The following is a 19,770-nucleotide window of genomic DNA, read 5'->3' as shown; positions in this document are numbered from 1 at the left end:
TTCCCAGGCGATTCACTTCCCTTTGCGGAGCTGAGAAGCACTGAGAAGCACTGTTTTCCCAGGTCTGCTGGTTTCAGATTGTTGTAACCACGCCCTTCCCGATCTCTTAAGGCCCTTCCTCAGCTGCCTGGCTCTTGCTCCCCAGGTGGGTAGGCCCTCTGCCCAGACTTGGGGAACAAGCCTGGACCCAGAGCTCAGGAGCAGTCAGCGCAGGCCACAGCTGGACAACATCTAGCCATGTCTGGCTCTCGTAGGGCGTGCTGTCTGCTGCCTCAGACTCTCCTGGCCCCTCCTTCTCATCTTCCTTCTGGGACGCAAGTCTTTTGGCCTCCATCTACTTCTCTCTTAAAGAGGGCCTCTGGCTGTCACCAACCCCTGCAGTGTCTCCCCCCTTGGACATTTGTACCCCTCTCTTGCTCCTAGAATGCCCCTGAGTCATGTCACTCCCTCTAGCTCAGTGGTCGGCAAACTCATTAGTCAACAGAGCCAAATATCAACAGTACAACGATTGAAATTTCTTTTGAGAGCCAAATTTTTTAAACTTAAACTATATAGGTAGGTACATTGTTATTAACTTAATTAGGGTCCTCCTAAGGCTTAGGAAGAGCCACACTCAAGGGGCCAAAGAGCCGCATGTGGCTCGCGAGCCGCAGTTTGCCGACCACTGCCCTAGCTGGACACCGAGGGCCTGTCCAAGTTGCCACCAGGAGAGAGGCAAGCGGCTGCTTGGGAAACCTGGCTATGCTCACAGGAAATGTCTGACACCACAAGGCAAGCAGGATTTGGCCTCCCAAAGCAAAACACAGCTGGGCCGACAGCGGGCCACTCGGACTTTCCCAGACTTCATGGCACTGAGGTCCCAGAGCAGAGAGAGACTGCTGGCCTGGAGGCTGCAGCTCATTAAAAACATCACAGTAGCCCCTGGCCAGGGAGCCTGTGAAGCTCAAAGAGGGTGGCCCTGCTGTGGGCCACGGACCTCACCCTAGGCCTTCGCCCCTCTCACCCCCGGCACCTCTTGCACATGTGAAAACTTCGCTGGGAGATCAGGGGCTCCCTAGCTCATCCTCCTTTCCCCCCAGCTTCCTCCTCTCCCCAGCATCAAGCCTCATTCATTTATTCATTCAACTTCTGCTGACTGAGCACCTGCCGTGTTAGGTACCAGGGCCACGTTCATAAATGAGTGGATAGAAGACTGTGGCGAAGAGCAGTCCCTTGTTCTCAGGAGCTCCTGGTCCAGTGAGCAAATAAACAGACCACCCCAAGGCAGAGAGAAAAATGCTACACAGGGAGGCAGGGGCCTCCCCTCCTCCTGCACGCTGAGCCAGGCCCTCAGTGCCAGGCACGGGGTGAGGGCTCAATGCCAAGTCTTCAGTTTGGACCAAGTGATCGAGTACTAATGCAGACTGAGTGCTTTCTGTAAGCTAGGACCATGGGAGGAGCTGCGGGGAAATCCAGGGTGTGAGACGGAGTCCCTGTCTCCCAGGGCACAGGCCACACAGTCTGATTGCAGACCCAGGCAGGGCACAGACCCACAGAGATGCATGCCAAGTGCGTGCTGCAGGAAGGCAGGCCGCTGGGTAGAAGTGACTGGGGAGGAGGGGTCGGAGAAAGCAGGAATGGGCCTGAAGAATGCGAGGAGCAGGGTGGGCTGGCAAGATGGGGCAGGGGATGTCACAGCTCTGACTCAAGGGTGTGAGTGGAGAATGACCTGCCTAGCAACCACCCTCCAATACTTGCATGCAAGCACCACACACACACACACACGCACACACACACACACTCACACACATACGGAAGATCAGTGCATCGTGAAATGAATGAATCACACCAGCCAAAAGAGAGGTTGCAGGGGAAGGCTCAGCTGAAAGGACTCTGCTCCCAGCCCGCTCCTGGTTGGCCCTGGAGCTGGAACCACTAGGGCTCCCTCAAGTGCCTTCCCACCACCTGGGACCCTCAGCTGGGACTAATCAGAACAAGGCTCAGGCCCTGCCCCTGCGTTGTCCACCTAGCTCTGCCCCTCTCTCTGCCCAGCATCCCTGAGCCTTGGCCTAAGGGTTTGGCTCTTCTGGTTTTGACCTTGGAACTCCCGGGGCTTGGACCTGAGTTCATCCTTCAGCTCTTTCTGCTCCTGGCTGCTTGGGTGGTCGGGCCTTGGAACCCCACCTTACCAGGACCCTGATCAGCCTGGCACCCTCTTCAGAGTTGCTAGACAATCTCAAGCTCCTTTCTTTTCTCTCCCGAACCTTCCACTGGGGACCCAACCTCCCCATCAGCCTTCTCTCCCTGGTTCTCCTGGCCTCCAAAGGGCAAACCCCCTTTTTCCCTTAGTTCAGCAAGACAAGGTTGCAACATTTCACAAAGAACTTCCCAAGTAGAAAACGAATGGAAAAATTAACCTGAAAAACCGAAAGGAAAACACAGCTCTCTAGAAATGGACCAATTTACAAAGTTCAGATTTTCTGTCCTGAGCTAGAAAAAGTCCAGCCAGTTTAGCTGGCAAGCAGGCCAGGGAACCCTGCCCGTGAACACTCTCTTTGCCCACTTTTTCTTTTACTCCCTTCCCCACGTGCTCCTGCTCGGCCCCTCCAAGGAGAGAGGTTAGTGTTGGCTGGCGAGTCCTTCCTGCATCACAGAGACCACAGGTAGAGAAGGGGGAGGAGAAGGCGAGACATTTATAAAGAGTTTACTATGTGCCAGGCCCTGTGCTAAGCCCTTTCCTTGTGTTGACTAATTTAGTCTTACAACAACTCCATGATTATGGTTATCATGATGGCCTCCACCCCACTGAGGAGGAATCAGAGAGGCAACTTGCCCAAGGTCACCCACCTAGGAAGTGGCAATGCCAGGAATGGAATCAAGAGAGCCTGGTATCCTCAGCTTTCTTCTACCTCCCGCCTCCCCTGCCCACCTCAGCCTGGCAAAGCCTATGCCGGTGATGGCGAACCTTTTGAGCTCGGCGTGTCAGCATTTTGAAAAACCCTAACTTAACTCTGGTGCCGTGTCACATATATTAATTTTTTGATCTTTGCAACCATAGTAAAACAAAGATTTATATTTTTGATATTTATTTTATATATTTAAATGCCATTTAACAAAGAAAAATCAACCAAAAAAATGAGTTCGCATGTCACCTCTGACACGCGTGTCATAGGTTCGCCATCACTGGCCTATGCCAACCCCAACCCCAACCCCAACCCCTGCTCTCCTGCTCTCCACACCACTGGCCGGGGCAGGGAGAGGGGGAGGAAGGACAGCTCGGCCTTCTCTGAGACTGTCACCAAATGGTCCTAAGGAAGAAGCCCCCGGCCCCACGTCCCCCCTGAGGAGGGGCCTTACCTGGCTGGTGGCAGCTGTGGTGTCAGTGGCTGTGCTCTGGCCGCTGTGCTTTCTCTGGCTGCGCTGCTCCTGCGCAAGTTGTGTGAACCCTCGGCTGAGCGTCGGGGAGCTGGCCTTGAGTTCTGGGGGTCAAATTCCTCCTCGGGGATGACCTCCTCGCAGCGGGCTCCGCGGAAGCCAGAACGACACACACAGAGCTGGGGCCGGCTGCAGGAGCCCCTGTTCTGGCACGGCGGCTGGCACACAGCTAGGGAGACAGGGAGAGGGGTGAGGGCAGGGGCAGGGGGCCTGACACCCACTTGTCAGAAGGGCCCCTGGCCTTGTGCTGCTTGGCCTCCCCCACTCAGACAGGAAGCCATCCGCTGGCCTCCGAAGGCTCCCTGCCCCATTTCTCTCTCCCCACCACCCGCAGGCCTCCGGGGGAGGTTTGCCTGTCATCTTTGGACAGCCAAAGAGGGAATGGCCAGAGGTGTGGAGGCGCTCACACCGCCACCTCCAGCAGAACCTCCTGACATTGTGCTATGCATTCAAGACCCCACTTGGTTGTGTCTCTTTACCATGAAGGCAGAGTTCAGATGTTTTGTTTTGTTCCCTCTGGTAGTTCAAGAACTCAGAATAGAGACTGTCACAGAGTAGACTCTCAATACTGAATGAATGAATGAATGAATGAACGAATGAAGAATGAGTCTGCTTCATGGGAAAGGGCTCACCACTGGCCTGAAAGTTGGGGGTTTGAGTTGTTGGTCTCCCACGAGTCATGTGATCTTGACCTCACTGAATCTGTTTCCTCATGAGTCACATGAGGATGGGCTACGGAGGCTGGGGGATACTGAGGGTCTTTCAAAGGCATCTTCAGCGCGACAGTCCCCCCTCTTCTTCCTCTTTTGAAATCATCTGCTCTGAAGCTCCCACCCTGCTTAGCAAGTGGTAGTACTCCTGACTGGGAGCTGGGGGGATTCTCCGTCCTAGGCCGTGGGTCCAGCCTGCGGGTAAAGTGGGGCTGACCTGGATCCCTTCCTCCAAGCCAGCACTGTGCAGCAGCCACTGGCCACAGGGGCCATGACTTCTCTTCACTGCCCTTCATCACCTTGCAACATCAGAGTCACCTCCAGCGGCCAGTAACCAAGGGAGAGTCATATACAAGCACACACTGGAGTGCTGGGCCCTGCTCATCTCTCCCAGGACCTCCCCTGGGAACAGGTGGGAACCCAGGAGAGCACAGTCAGGCTCATGCTGGATCCTCTAAACCCAGTGTCTCCTCCGTCTGTCACTCATTCATTCAACAAATATTTGCTGAGCCCCTACTGTGTGCTAGGCACTACAGACAAAGTCTTTGTCCAGTCGAGTGAGGGCGACCAAGAAGAAACAAGAAAACAGTAGCATAATGTTGCTCATGCAGTATCACGGGTGATGTAGTGGTCTGTGTCCAATCAGGCGCTTTAGATGGAGTGGTCAGAGGAAGCTGCTCTGAAGAGTGAGATGTGGCTGGTGCAAAAGAGGCGGACGGGCAAAGATATGGACAGACTCCTTCAGGCAGAGGGATAGGCAAGCGCAAAGCTCTGGAGGCTGGAAGGAACATGGAATGTCCTAGGAGTTGTTAGAGGCCCAGGGAGGCTGGGGTCTGGCGACAGAGTGGGAGTGTATTCAGTGAGGGAAGCAGAGGCAGATTTTGTAGCCCCCACCTAACTACCAGTTCCCTGTCACTACCCTGCCAGTTCCCTGTCACTACCCTGCCTCCTGGGAGACCAGCCCCACAGCCAAGCCGGGGCCAGCAAACACTGCGGAAGGAGGTATGCCAGGCCAGGTCTCTGCCCGGTTTAGGGAGGGAGTAGAAAGGGAAGGCCTGAGTGGTTTTATGTGGACCACAAACGCTGTATCACTCCTAGTCCCTCAAAGCCACCCCTCTCTCCTGGCAGAGACTCAAAGCCTGGTGTGGGGAGAGGAGGTCATGCAGCAGCTCCCTCCCCCAGTCTAGGCGTTGCTTCCTCCTTTGAGTGGGTGGTCTCTGCCTTTAAGATGGCCTTTCGAAACCAGTCTAGCTTCCTCCCCTCCCTTCCTGGGCTCTGAGGACAGCCCATTCTCGACTCTAACATCTTCCATTCTCTAAAACCCACGGCCCCAAATTCCTGACTCACGGTGACTCGCTTACTTCTGGCTCTGCCTTCCTTGCCAATACATTCTGCAAACAGTTAGCAAGCACCCTCTTGGTCATAGTGGGTGCCGGGGATGCAAAGACAACAAGACTGGTTCTGCGTGGAGGAAGCTCTGCCCGGTGGTGGTTTCTCATAACGACGGAAGCCCGGTGCCGCGCAGGGAGTTAGGTCCTCAGGCAGAGCAGGGTTGGCAGGCTTCGCTTGGTACAACGAACGGCTCATGGAAAATGGGTAGTTGGGGGGGGGGGGGATATAAACATGGCATTTAATATGTATATAACATTGTGGTAAATAAAAATCCTAAAAGGGTTCCAAAGCAGCCGGGTTGTTGGCGGAAAATCCTCCGTGGGCAGATAACCTTTCTGGATCAGATCTTCTCGGGAAGATTTTCCAGCAGGTTTCAGGTTCGCAGAGGTGCTGAGCCAGCCCTCCCGGACCTCATTTGCATTCGCTCTTGAGTTGTTTTCATAAGTCTCAGCAAGAACTGACTTCCGCGCTAAAGTAAACACTTGAGTGCGGGTCTGAGCTGAGCCTCTGCATTAGGGGATTGGAGCACAAACTCCTCTCCTCTCTCTCCCGTCCCCGCAAATCACCTCAAAATGGCCCCAAATGGCGGCTCCAAGTGCCTATGAAAGGGTACATTCTTACGATTGTTTTTACTGGTCTACCATAAAATAAGGGAAATAAAAACAGTTTCCTGAGCTCTTTGTAATGCCTTTCCCCCCATTTAAAAATGTCTTTTATTTTGAAATTATATCATTTCTTCTTCTTCTTTTTTTTTTTTTGGTTTAATTAAAATGTTCTTTTTAAATAAAGATGGATAGCAAATGGTAGTTTATTTTTCTAACACCCTCCAAGTGGAAAGCTGGCCACTGTCCTTTGGCCGAAGACGTTTTTGGATATTTTACTGGCGCATGAAATCCAGAAGTTAGGGACACTTTGGGAAGGACGGGGCAATAGTGTCACGTATCCTTTTGCTTGAAGGAGATGAAGCAAAACATTCCTCTGTCAAATGAGTACGCATTTCAAAACGGAAGGATCTGAAAGGAAATCAGCCAGCTCAGAATGGCCTATGGCAGGGGCTGCTGCTGAAAGCAGATAAGGGAACGCCGGGGTCCGGGAGAGACCGTTCCCTGCAGCGCTGTGGGGATTTTCAGTGGGAAAGCTCCCAAACATGGAGGGCCCAGAAGTCTTTATGTTTTACTTCTAGAGCCTCATCACTTCCATTTTTCTTCAAGAGCAGAGATTGTGCCTTACCCTTGAGGCCCCAGGATGGGGGATGAGGCTTGAGTGAGTCTTCATTGATAGATTATTGGTGAAATGATAGGAAGCAGGAAGCCACGATGTCCAAGTTTGATTGATTATTGGTGAATGGTTATCAAGCATGATGCCACACTGTCCATGTTTAGCCATCAAGGACACACCCTGGCCCCTCCCTGATGAAAGCCTGCATCCTCAGACAACTGAAAGGTAATGGATGCTGTTACCAGCCTCCCTGTGCCCACTTGCCCATGCCAGGCCTTGGCCATTCATAATTTGGACTCCTCCATACCTTCCTGGCACGGTCTTCCTCACTGAGGATTGGGCATGTGGAAAGTTTCAGCTTTGGGAGTTCAGCTCTATGGAGTTAGCACGATGCCAAAAGAAGGGGGAACAAAAAGAAAACTTTCAAAATTGCTTTGAAAGTAAGAAATAGGAGGCATTGCTCCTCCAACCCCCTGCCTTCTGGCTGTGCCCCTTCTACCTTCACTCTGCTCCAAAACAACAAAGCAGAGGCTTGCTCAGATTTTCCACACAAAACCCCCACCTTTGGGAGGAGACCAAATTTGGGATGGGCAGGCCTGGGGAAGGTTCTGGAAAGAGCTCCCACCATGTGGGCTGCTCCTACCATTCGCTGAGAGCCTCTGCGATCAACCACTTGGTAGCAGTAAGACACGGGGGTGGGAGTCAGTGGGATCTAGTTTGACTTCAGCTCAGCCACATCCCCACTGGGTGGCCTTGGGCACGTCTCATCTCATTGAGATTCTCTAAGTGGTGCCTCCTCGGTTGTCTCATCCATAAAGTAGGTCTGAGAATTCCTGCCTCAAAGAGTTGTTGTGAAACTCAATAGAGATCATGGATGTGGAAGTACTTCGTACTCTTGAAAGCTGTGCTGTCCAATATTGTGTAACGCTGCAGCCACGAGCTGCCTGTGGCTATTTAAGATGAAATCGGTTAAAGTTAAATAGCATTCAAAATTCAGTTTCTCGATTGCACTAGCCACATTTCAAGGGCTCAATGGCTACATGTGACTCATGGCCACCGTGTTGAATAGAGGATAGCACATGCCCATCATCGCAGAAAGTTCTATTGGACAGCACTGCAAAGCAAAAAACCCACCATAACCCCAATGGGAGCAGCAAGGGGGCTTCTGAACTTCTCTGCTATGACCCTTTTCCCAGAGAAAGGTAAGGTCAACGCAGGCTCCAGTTAGATCAGCGGTTCTCAACCTGTGGGTCACGACCCTTTCACAGGGGTCGCCTAAGACCATCCTGCATATCAGATATTTACATTACGATTCAAAACAGTAGCAACATTACAGTGATGAAGTAGCAATGAAAATAATTTTATGGTTGGGTCACAACATGAGGAACTGTATTTAAAGGGCCAGAAGGTTGAGAACCACTGAGTTAGACCAAGCCCTGCGGTCTAGAAGGCAAGGCTGTTTTCCAGGTGTTAAATTCAGCCAGTTCCCTCTCTACACCCGCTACCACCTACCAGGGAAGGCTTTTGTCATCAGCTCTCTCTCTTGGGCCCAGGGACACCTCCTCCCTCCATCTATAACCCCTTAGGGGAGGCACTGACTTCAGGGTGGTCCCCTTAGGCCTGTGGCCTCCTCCAAGGCCTCCAATGCCACCCCCTCTTGTCTGGAAAATGAGCCTCCACTCCAGGTCAGACTTGGGGCCCAGACGGCCCCACACCTGAAGCTCAGCTGCTCCCCCATTAAAACTCCATCTTCTCTAAAATTTGTGTCAGTGCATCACTTAGGACCTACCCACAGAGCTACCCTATTCCTCCTTCACAGATGTCAGAGGTCCTCAAGGCCATCCTTGTCTGGCTCCCACACCTTAAAATGAGCCTGGGGACGCATCCTCTACACTTCCAAGCTCTGCCCAGTGTCTGTGTCCCCAGGCCCCGACCTCAGCCCCAAGCCCCGAGGCAGTGGGAGAAGTCAGGCCCTGAGGGACGCACCCCGCTCCCACCACAGCTGTGCTGGGGCCGCAGCACAGGATGGCTGGAACAGCCCTGGGGCTCAGGGGCCAGCCAAGCGCCCGGCTCCAAAATAGCAGTTGTGTTCACATAAAAGCCTCTAATGAGAGAAAGATGCCGTTCCTGGCCCCTCGCGCGCTCTCTGCAGACGCTGTCTGGCAGGCTGAGTGGGCCTCTACCGTTTGGCAGAGAGAGGGGAGGAAAGGGAGGTGTGAGTCAGACCTTGGCCCCCAGCCCCTCTGCATGGACCGCCCTGCTAATTGCATTAACAAATGCCTCGATGCTGGGCCAGTTGGAGGCCAGGGCCAGGGAGCAGCCCCAATTCCCACGGGCTCTAGCAGGCATGAGGAGGGGGACCACGAGCAGGGCTGTGGCCCAGGGCTGGGCATGGGTTCGCCTCCAGCTCCTGCTCCAAAGCAGAAGGGTGACTGTCCACCCTGTCACAGCCCCAAGGGCCTTGTCTGGAAGGAGACCATAGTTCCAGAGCAGTCCCTGTAGATGAGAGATGGATGGGGTAGGGTCCTGGGACAGCCCCCATCAGGGACGAGCCTGGGGACCAGTCTTTCCCAGGGGAGCAGCTCCAGGGCATGAAAGAGAGTTGTGTGCAGACAGGGAGCCGTCCACGCCCTTCTACAGCGGCACCAGCTCCGCGCCCAGGGCCCAGGAAGGTCGGAGGGTAGCGCACCATCCCCACGTACAGTACAGCCAAGGCCAGGGCAGAGTGTGTAGGAGAGAGTGGCCTGGCTTGCATTTGAATTCCAACTGCGTGACCTTGGGCACGTTTCTTCACTCCTGTGAGCCTCAGCCTCCTCATCTAGAAAATGGTTGTGCCTCCGATATTTACTATTTGCCTAAGGTAGTAAGCAAGACAGACACTGCCCTCTTCTTTATGGCCCTTTCAACTTAGACGGACTGTCACGAAACCAGTGGACAAACAAGCAGAAGAAGAGAAACCTGGTGGAAACAGTGCTGGGCGTGGGGGTTGAGATCCCGAATAATGGGGCTCATGGGGGGAAGCTCTAGACTGAATGGTGAGGAGGGGAGCTTGAGATGGAGACCGGAAAGATGGCAAGGAGGCAGCCTCATAAAGAGAGGAGGAAAAGCAACAGCCCGGAGGGAGCACACCCATCCAGGAGCCCAGGCTGGATTCGGCGAGTGGGAACGGGGCAGGGAGGGGGTGGTTTGAGTGTTGAGAGACGAGGCCAGCTACACCATAGCAGGAAGGTTCTCACAGGGATGTTTTATGATCTAATTTATGGAGAAAGAGCCAGAGGGTAAGGCGGGCAGGAGGTAAGCGGTCAGCTGGAGGCTGCTGTCACCCAGAAGAGGGTGCTGGACTAGAGGGCCCTGAACTACAGAGGCAGCAGGGGAGGCAGAGAGAAGCAGGCAGGTTCCCCAGAGATGCAGGAAGTAAAACAATCAGGGCTCACCTCAGATTGGCTCTAAAGCTTGAGGGAGAGAAGGTGTCTCAGAGGGCCCCCAGGTGTCTGGCTTGAGCATTCAGGTAGAGGGCGATGCCTTTCAGCAGGGTGGGTGAGACCTGCCCGGGGAGCTGGCTCAAAGGGAGGGAAGCCACGAGTTCGTTTTGGACAAGTTGGGGTGGGGATGTCTGGGAGGCATCAAGAGCAGATGTGGAGTAGGCAGCGGGACGAAGGAGTCTGGAGGTCGGAGGAGAGGACTGGCTGGAGATATATATAAATCTGGGCGTCGTCAGCGCGGAGACGATGTTTACATCCATGGGAATGCATTAGATCATTCCGGGAGCAGTGCAGCGAGAGAGCAATGGAGAGGACCCAGGCCTCGGCTCTAGGAAGTCACGTTTAGTTGTTGGGTAGAGAAGGAGCAGCAGGGACACAGGAGGGGCAGGACAGAGTGACATGATGGCCACTCACAGGGTGAAGGGGATGGAGGTGTTTGGTTGGTCCCTGGCACACAGAGAGCTTTGCACTGTCATTGTTGCATGCTAATTATTTGGCATAGTACCTACTGGTGGTCAGGAATGGGGAGCAAATAATGCTGGCTGGGCTCCCATGGCCCCTCTTTGTGTGGGGGATTTGGAAGGTCTGGGGAAAGTCCTGGGGTGGCCCAACATTAAGATGCTGAGTAGAAAAGGAGAAGCCAGCCTGCAGCTGGGGAAGGCAGGAGGAAACTACCAGGTCACCCAAGTGATCACTCACCCACTTAGTCCCTTAACAAGCGTGTGCCAAGTAGGTAGAGAGGGCCAGCGCCACGCTGCTATCAACAGGACACAGACCCGGCTTCAGGAGGCCCCTGGGTAAGAACATCTTCTGAGTGAGATCTTCAGGAGACACACCTGCTCACATGGAAGCTGTAAGGTGCCCGTAGGTGGCTGGGGGAGAGATGGATGATTCTCTTGCTGGGACTGCACCCTTCCTGTTAGCTGGGTCTCACTGAGGTCATGTGATTATTCCCTGGAGCCACCTCCTACCTTCCTGTCCATCACCCTGGCTCCTGGTGGCTGGTAACCAGTCAGTGAAGAACCTGCCAACCACACCCCTGTTCAGCACTTACCATTATGAGGCCCTGGGCTGATTTATTTACAGGTATCTCTTTTCTTCCTTGTTATAACTACTGTAAGTACTATTCCCATCCCCATTTGACATGTGGGGAAACTAAGGCTGAGGAAGGCCAAGCAGTTGCCTGCAATCACCAGGCTGGTAAGGGATGAAGCAAAAGTTTGAACTCAAGGAGTCTGGCTCCAAAGTTGGGATTTTTAACTGTTGGGTTGAGGTCATTACAGGGCTGGGATAGGTGGGCTGAGAAGCTCCCTCAGTGAAGTCAGGTGAAGCCCAGATCAGGAGGGTTGGAGTCCTTGTAGCACTGAGATGTGGACCAGAATGAAAGCCACGCAGAGGCTCTGGACCGAGGAGGCAGGAGCAAATGCCCAGGCCACGCCAGGATCTGCCGAGGGACTCCTGAGCACCGTGGGGAGTGCTCTGGAAGGGCTGACAGACCTGGGGCTGCAGAAGGGCTAGCACAGCCCAGCACAGACCCAGGCTAGGCCCTGTATTATTCAGTACATACTCACTGAGCTTTTACTTTGTGTCCAGTGAACACTTGCTACTGAGAGGCATGCTGGGAGCCAGGGGCCACAGTCCCTGCTCTCAACATCAAGGCCAAGGGTGGATAGAGCACACAGAACACGCCAGGCCTTGAACTGAGCATTCGGTGTGAGTTACCTCATTCGTTCCTTACAACTATGTGAGGCAGAGACTAAAATTAGTCGCATTATACAGGGGAGAAATCCGAGGCACAGAGAGCTTAAGCATCTTGCCTGTAGCCACGTAGCTAAGGTAACCCAGACAGGCAGCACAGTCTCCTGGATCCAGATGAAGGCAACAGCTAAACTTCCAGGCTCTGCTGACTCCCAGCTGCAAGACTGGGACAAATAGCTAACCTCAAATGTAAATGGGAACAAAGATCAAATCCAGTTTATAGGGTTGTTGTGAGGATTAAAAATTAATAACATGAAGTCCTGGCCCACAGTAAGAGCTACAGAGTTATAATAATAATAATTATTATTATTACTATTAATAATCTCCCCCAAAAACTCCATATAGGTTACTATACCCATTGTATGGATGAGGCTCTTTGGCAGATGAGGGCCAGTCACTTGCCTGAGGACACGGAGCTGGGCTTCAAACCCACCACTCCTTGGATCTGGCACCAGAATTCAAAGCACATGCTCTTCATATTAAACCCCGGGGTTTGGAAGGAGTGATCCACCTAGGCCCCTTCTCAACAACAGGGACTCCCCCCTGCCTCCCCACCCCCTAGGACAGCCCCTGCCCCGAGGCAGCTAGGCTGAGATAAATGAGAATTTAAAGAATTCTTCAAATCCTCTTCCCAGTGTGTGTGCGTGTGTGTGTGTGTGTGTGTGTGTGTGTGTGTGTGTGTGTGTGTGTTGGGGTTGTGATGAGGATGGGCCAGTCTTGGAAGACTGGACAATCTTCCAAAAGCCCTAATTATACACAGGACCCACTCACCCCCCACTCTACAGTCCTTCCCCTCAGTTGTGTGAGCCAGGCAGGCCCCAGTCCTCACCCTCCACAAATGCATAAATACATAAACCGCATGGCAGAGCTGGCAAAGCCACAGAAGGACAGGTAGATACCAAGATGAGAGGACTCCACCAAGGTGGAGGGAATAGCTGTGGCTCCAGCAATGGCCACTTACATATACAGTGGCTCCCCGAAGTCCAGTGGCTGGGCAGGGGTGACGGAAGGGGCCTGCCAGGGAGATGGGCTGGTATGTTACGGCAACTTCAGATTCTATGAGAGGAGGAAGAGGGGGCAGGGAGTGGCCCCAGGGGCTCAGGCCATCATCTCCTGTGCATAGGCAGTAGTTGGACCCACAGATATCTGGGAAACACCAGAGAACAGACTGAGTCTCCACACGGTTTTGGGGCTGGGAGGATGTCACACACCCGTCCTTGTCAGCCCTCCCACCTGCTGTCCAACGAGTCACCCCACATGTGTGAGACTTCTAGGACAGTCATGAGCATTCCCTGGCATCGGCAGCCCCCGCTCCAGCCAGAGGGGCAGCTGTGGGGAGGGGAGAGGGAACCGGCAAACCGGTGGGGGAGGTAGGAGAGCCAGCTGACAGGGGGTGCAGCCAAGAGCCCTACATTCTACAGAGTTCGGGACCCAGCCGTCCAGAGCCAACGCCCATTGTCCACGTGGTTCTCGTTAGACTCATTAGCAGAGAAACAGCAACAAGCAAGCAGCACAGGGCCCAGCTAATTAGCACACAGCCCTTCAGTGGACAAGCCGACTTCAAGTGGGAAAGGCTGATGCCCACTGGCAATTCCTCCAGGAGAAGTGCCAGCCTGTGTGCGTGGGTCAGGGGATGACCAGGGAGCTGCAGGGTGGGAGGGCCCGGGAGGGAAGTAACAGGGGCTGAGGACCCCCAGCGGGGAGTGGGGGTTGGCAGCATTCTGGGGCAGCCCCCTGCTGGGGCACGAGGGTGTACACACACGTTGGTTTTGACAATCTGCAGACTCACCCAACTTCGAGTTTCCAATGTCGAAACTCGAGTTTGGCAGAGACTCATGCTGGAAAATCACGTGCAAGTCAGGAAACTGAGAACTCCGGGGACTGGAGGGCAGAGCAAGGCCCATGCCCAGACCTCTCGGGTAGCTGGTGAGAAGCCCACCCTTCTGGAGCCACTCTGCTCCAACTTCAACTCAAACCTCAGTAACACTCACTGCTAAACTGGCTAAAGCTTTCCAGCCCTCCTCCCAGCTCCGACCCCGTCCCTTTCAAGGCCTCCGGAGTCTCCCAAGGCCCAGCTACCCAAAGTGTGGTCCCTGGACCAGCAGCAGCAGCATCCCCTGGGAACTGTAGAAGCACAGCCCTGCCTGATGTGCTGAATCAGAATATGCACTTTAATAAGATCCCAGAGGATTCGGGGGAACAATCAAATTTGATAGCCCCCCCACCACCCTTGCCAAGGCAGATATTCCTATGAGTGACCCCAAACTCTCAGTGTCTTCGGCTCCGGCTCGAATCACCTAGGGCTGTGGTCGGCAAACCGCGGCTCATGAGCCGCATGCGGCTCTTTGGCCCCTTGAGTATGGCTCTTCCTAAGCCTTAGGAGTACCCTAATTAAGTTAATAACAATGTACCTACCTATATAGTTTAAGTTTAAAAAATTTGGCTCTCAAAAGAAATTTCAATCGTTGTACTGTTGATATTTGGCTCTATTGACTAATGAGTTTGCCGACCACTGACCTAGGGTGATTAAAAAAAGAAAATACCAAAAACCAGAGCTTCTGCTGAGCATAAAACTACCTGCTACACACATCCCTGGCTTCTCTGCCCGGGGAGGTCACTGATTTTGAGTCTCAGATCCTCCTCTAATGAGGTGCACGCCCTTGAGCTAGTCACCACTTCTCTGCATCTCACTGTCTTCATCTTTAAAATTATGAGGTACCCCTCTCCCCCAAGCCACAGAGAGCCTGTCCTCTGAGAGCCCACACCAATCCAGGGTCTTTGAAAAGGCAGGAATTTCCAGAAGACAATGTGTGTTGCTGCTTGTTTTTGAATTTGGGGTTTTGATTTCTTTATCTGCAGATCCTAGAGAGGCCCAAGATTCTGCCTGAGCATCATTGTCTGACTGGGGGAGGTCAAGGCCATGAGGTCTGAGACAGAACCAAGAGCTTGGCCAGCCAGCATCCCCATCCCCACTGGGGTGGAAGCAGCCCATCTTGTCCCTGTCTCATCCCCACCTTGGGGGGTGGGCATCAGAACCAGAGATGAGGGCCTCCGTCAGGCCTGCGAACACCATAAGCTTTGTGAGGTGCCTGGATACCCTCACACTGCAAAGGGCCCAGGGGTTTGTCCTGGGGCAGGAAGGGGTGCTGGTGAGACTGAGGCCTTGCAGCCAGGTTTAGGGCCTGCTGGTGGCAGCTCCAGGTGGGAAAGTTGCGGGGAGATCCTAGAAATGCCATACAGATGTGGGGAGCTGATGAGAGCTTAAGAGGGGCCCTGGGTGTGAGAGAGAAAGATCCCAGGGGCTTCCTGAAACCCCCACATCTGTCATTATATGTGGGGATTCCAAACTCCAGAAGGCCCCAGCCTCAGTTGGTATTTAGAGGGAACAAAACCCCGTAAGGAAGAGTGTGGGGTTTTGGAGTCAGACTGCCTGGATGTAGCCCTCTCCAGCACTTGGGGTAGAATATCCTTGGCCATGTTTCCAAACTAACATGAGCCTTGGTTCCCTTGTCTGTAAGTGGGAATGATCGACAAATACTCATGTTATAGGATTATTGAGAGGCTTAACTACAATAATGTATGTGAAGAGCTTAGCACAGTGCTGGGAACATAGTAAATCCCAAGATATTAGCTAGTAGTGCAGTAATAGTAGCAGCAGGAGTGGTAGCAGTGGTGATAGTAATAGTGGTAGTAGTGGTGGTAGTAGCAGCAGTGATGGTGGTGGTGGTGGTAGTAATGGCAGTAGTAGTTCATTGTCTTCCCCACACAGATGTAGAAAGTGAGGCCCAGAAAGTAAGATATTTGCCAGGAGGGTGTAGTGATTAAGAAAGGGAACCTGGCCTGGCCAGCGTGGCTCAATGGTTGATTATGGACCTATAAACCAGAAGGTCATGGTTCAGTTCCTGGTCAGGGCACATGCTCAGGTTGCGGGCTCAATCCCCAGAGTGGGGCATGCAGGAGGCAGCTGATCAATGATTCTCTCATCACTGATGTCTCTCTCTCTCTCTCTCTCTCTCTCTCTCTCTCTCTCCCCTCCCTCCCTCCCTCTCCCTTCCTATCTGAAATCAATAAAAATAAAAATAAAAACAATTTTTTTTAAGAAAAGTGACCCTGGAGTCAAGTCACCTGAGGTCAAATCCTACCATTTCCAGGTCATGTGATCTTGAGCAAGTGACCTGTCTATGCCTCAGTTTTTCATCTGCCTAATGTACTACCCACCCCAGGGGAGTGTCACTGCACCTTGCACAAAGTAAGTTCTGCATGGGCATTGGTTCTTGCCCTTGTTACTGCCTCTGCCACCATCAATGGAGGCTTGGGTGCAGACGCCCTGGCTCCTCCTGCCTCACTCCCTGGTCCCCACCTAACTAAGAAGACTACTCTCTTTTCTTTTCTTTCACCTGGGCCATCCTGCCGGACTTCAGAGCAGTCCAAAGGAAGGCTACTCCAGACGCGGGGTCGGAGCCTCATCAGACCATCTTGGCAGGATGCCGGACAGAGGCCAGGAACAGAGGGTGGGTTCCCATAGGACACAGAGTAAATGGTGCCAGGGGAATGTGCAATGCAGAGTCTCTGGGGCCAGCCACATCCTACAACCACAGAGCGGTGGGCACTTAAGGGACCCACACAGTGGGACAGCAGGAAGGACATGTAGGAAGCTTAAAAAACGTAAGTGGGGCTTTTATTTGAGAAGTTGTTTTCAGCCTGAGGCATTTTATAAGCTCCTCCCTTCCTGGGCACGTTGTTGCCTCTACTCCCAGGAGCTCCATTGGGGAAGACACTCCAGGCCTGGAGCCCCCCTGCTCGAAGGAGAGAGAAGGAGAAGGGGGGGTGGGGAGGAGGCACTCACGTTTGATACAGTGGTTGGTGCTGTTTGCCGTTGTCCACCCCGGGCAGCACTTTCCCCCGCAGACGTTCCTCCTGTGGAGTTACCAAAACGGGGTCAGGTATGAGGATGCTCAGAGGGACGATTCACACAGCCCCTATTGGTCCTGCCCTCTGCAGAGCCAATCAGGCTGTGCAGACTGTCATTCTCTGCTTAACGGTGGGGAACCTCACATCTGTACAATCCAGAGCCCCCTGGGTCAGTAATGGCAGTGATCATGAAGATGATCAAAAAGCAAGTCCAGAGAGGTTCGGTCACCTGCCAGGGCTAAACAGTAAGTGAGAGCCAGAGCCAGATTCCAACCTGAGTTGGCCCAACTCTAAGTCACGCTCCAACTCCACATTGCCTCTCACCAAAAAACAAGCACCACGGTCCTCGCCCAGCAAATGCTGACAATCCAAGGGGAGCAGGAAGACACACATAGAGCTGTCTGAAGGACATACATATGCATCACCTGCCCACAAATCACACTGGGAGGAGCCTTGGCCCGCGGGCAGGCTTACACAGTAAGACTGAGCACGGGGCTCTAGCATTTCTATGTAAGCGGGGCCTGTGAGGGGGCCAGCTGCTAGGAAGGTGGGGCTGGGGACTGGGGTTAAGCAGCCTCTGCTTAAGGAGCACTCTGTTTTAACTCGGGCAGGCTGATGGGACTTACTTTACGGGACACAGTCCTTCTCCCAGCTCCTCTTTGGTGCTGGCCCTGGGGCCACCCATAGGAAACACTGGCCTGCACTGACCACTGGGGAACTCAGTCAACTCGCCCAAACTGTGCTTTCAGTGAAGGCCCCCTGCAGCACCAGCAGGTGTCACCAGCCCTGACTCTCGGTCTAAAGACCCAGATGCCTGGATCTGGGTGATTTCCCTAGTGAGGCTCTTCCCGGAGAAGACCCCTGGGAGCCTGACTCCTTGGCTCAGGGTGGGCCTGGGCCTGGCTTCCTGGGCCCCATCATTAGCATCAGAGTGTCTACCGAGCACTCACTGAAACTCAGGGTGAGTGTGGTGGCTGAGGCACAGAGCCGGAGGGTCAAGGCGAGGGACAGAGCAGGGGGCCATCCCTGTGACCTCTGTGGCCAGCATGGTGAGCATCTGCTCCCACTTAGGAATTTGTTTGACATTTGAGTGGACCCCAAGGCTTGCGTGGTTTTGGAACCTTCCAAAACATTCAAAATAAATTCCTACGGCTTGGAAAAGCTGAGGTTCATTCCTGGCCCTTTGGCCCAACCGCCCAGGGAGCTCCCAGAATGTCCCCCCAGCCCAGGGCTGTGTCATTCCGGCCACCTCGAAGCCTTCAGCAGCTTCCTGGCTCCATGATGGCCTCCTCCCCAGCAGGGCCCAGGCACCGGGTTCTGGGGAGGGAGCTAGTTCTCATACCCAGGGTTTCTGAATGGGTACCCTGGTAGAAGGGGGCAATTACTCACCAATTTGTAAGCCACTACCCCTGGTTGGGCAATGATGCTGCATATTGGGCTAATGTGCAATTAGCAGCTTTGATAAAGGCCCAGGAAGTCTTCAAAAGGAAACAGGCTGCATTCCCTGGGGTGGGGGTGGGGGGGTGGTTCCTAAGAACTAGGGCCTGTGGGAGCCCAGATAGCATGAACTGAGGGGCCTGCCTGGACGGGCGGTCATGGCATGGAGCCCTGCCCAAGGAGGCCCCCTCAGCCAGCTGTCACCTCAGGATGGCTTTGCAGCTGACTGTAGGAGGGCAGCAGTGGAGCCTGCCTTGCCTGCCCATGGTGGAACCCTCAGGGCCGTCAGGAGGGTTCCGGAATCAAAGGCTGCCAGGCAGTGGGGATGGGAGGAGCAGTTTGAGACTGGAAAGGTACTCAAGAGGGATTCGGGTTCTCCATGAGGGCCTGAGGGCCCTTTATACTATAGGCCAGTATTGGAGTCTTGAGTAAAGGCCTAGGGAGGTAGCCATTCAGTGGGCTCTGCCCAGCTAGTGAGAGCAAATGAGCCTGACTAGCTGGGGTGTATGACTCAGTGGTCTGACTTCCCGGGAAGTCCCTCTTAGAGATCATATGAGCCCAACCTTCCAGGTGACACCACTCAGCAAACATGAGCCCCATATGCAGCATCATTGCTCAACACTTGGGAACACTTCTGGCTAACAGCTTGGGACAGTTGCTGTTCCACCTGGAACAAATCTGACCAGACTTATCCTTTGTTAAAAACCTCCCATGGTTCTCTATTGGCCTCTACAAAGCTAACCAGGCCCCCACCTGCCTCTGCAGTCTTATTGTCTCCATCACCCCTTCCTGTCTCCAGGACATCCATAACCAAGGCTGTGATCCTCCGAGGATATAAAGACTATCATCTGCCAATTGAACTCTCTATGGTCACATTTTGACGCCTTTGCGTAAGCTGCTCTCTGCCTAGAATGCCTTCCTTCTCTTCTTTGGTAATTAAAATCCTTTCCACTCCAAGACTTCCAAATCAAATGTTACCTTCTTTGTGTAAAACCTCCCCCGACATCTACCCAGCCTTCCCCACTCTCCATTTCCTGTACTCTTTTAGTACTGATTGTCTCAGGATGTTGGTTTTATTTGACTACCTTGAGGGCCCTTTCTTATTCCTCTTTATGCTTAGAGTCTAACACAGTGCCTGAGACGTGCGATACATTTAATACTTCTTTGTTTCACTTCATCTAGTGTTTCCCAAAAAGCAGATGAGTAACACTGAGGGCAGGGAAGTGAGTTTTAGGTTTCCACAATCACAGCATTCAACAATTCTGAGTCACGTGGAGAGAAAGTGATTCCCATTTCAGTGATTTTTCTAGCCTGATTAGGTCAGTGAGAAAAATCTGCCTGAGGCTGAGTCCTTCCCCCAACACTTGCCAGTCCCCCTTTTAACAGGAGAACACACCACAGGATTGAGCTTCTTAAGATTATGATGTCTGACTAGAATAGGAGAACAT

At 53.3% G+C, this 19,770-nt stretch overlaps 1 protein-coding gene across 1 annotated transcript in view; it reads right to left on the bottom strand.

Annotated features, from left to right (window-relative positions):
• Positions 1-19,770, bottom strand: part of LTBP2 (latent transforming growth factor beta binding protein 2) — a gene marked incomplete at its 5' end in the record, with an annotated part of 99,849 nt that overhangs the window by 75,277 nt on the left and 4,802 nt on the right. Inside the window, 2 exons of the mRNA XM_081095133.1 lie at positions 3,337-3,583; positions 16,821-16,891. Of these exons, the coding sequence (XP_080951259.1) occupies positions 3,337-3,583; positions 16,821-16,891 (318 nt within the window). The remainder of the gene's footprint in view (positions 1-3,336; positions 3,584-16,820; positions 16,892-19,770) is intronic.

This window comes from Myotis nattereri (genome assembly GCF_964212035.1).
Source record: "Myotis nattereri genome assembly, chromosome: 1".
Classification (NCBI taxonomy): domain Eukaryota; kingdom Metazoa; phylum Chordata; class Mammalia; order Chiroptera; family Vespertilionidae; genus Myotis; species Myotis nattereri.
This window is presented reverse-complemented; position numbering and strand designations above follow the sequence as displayed.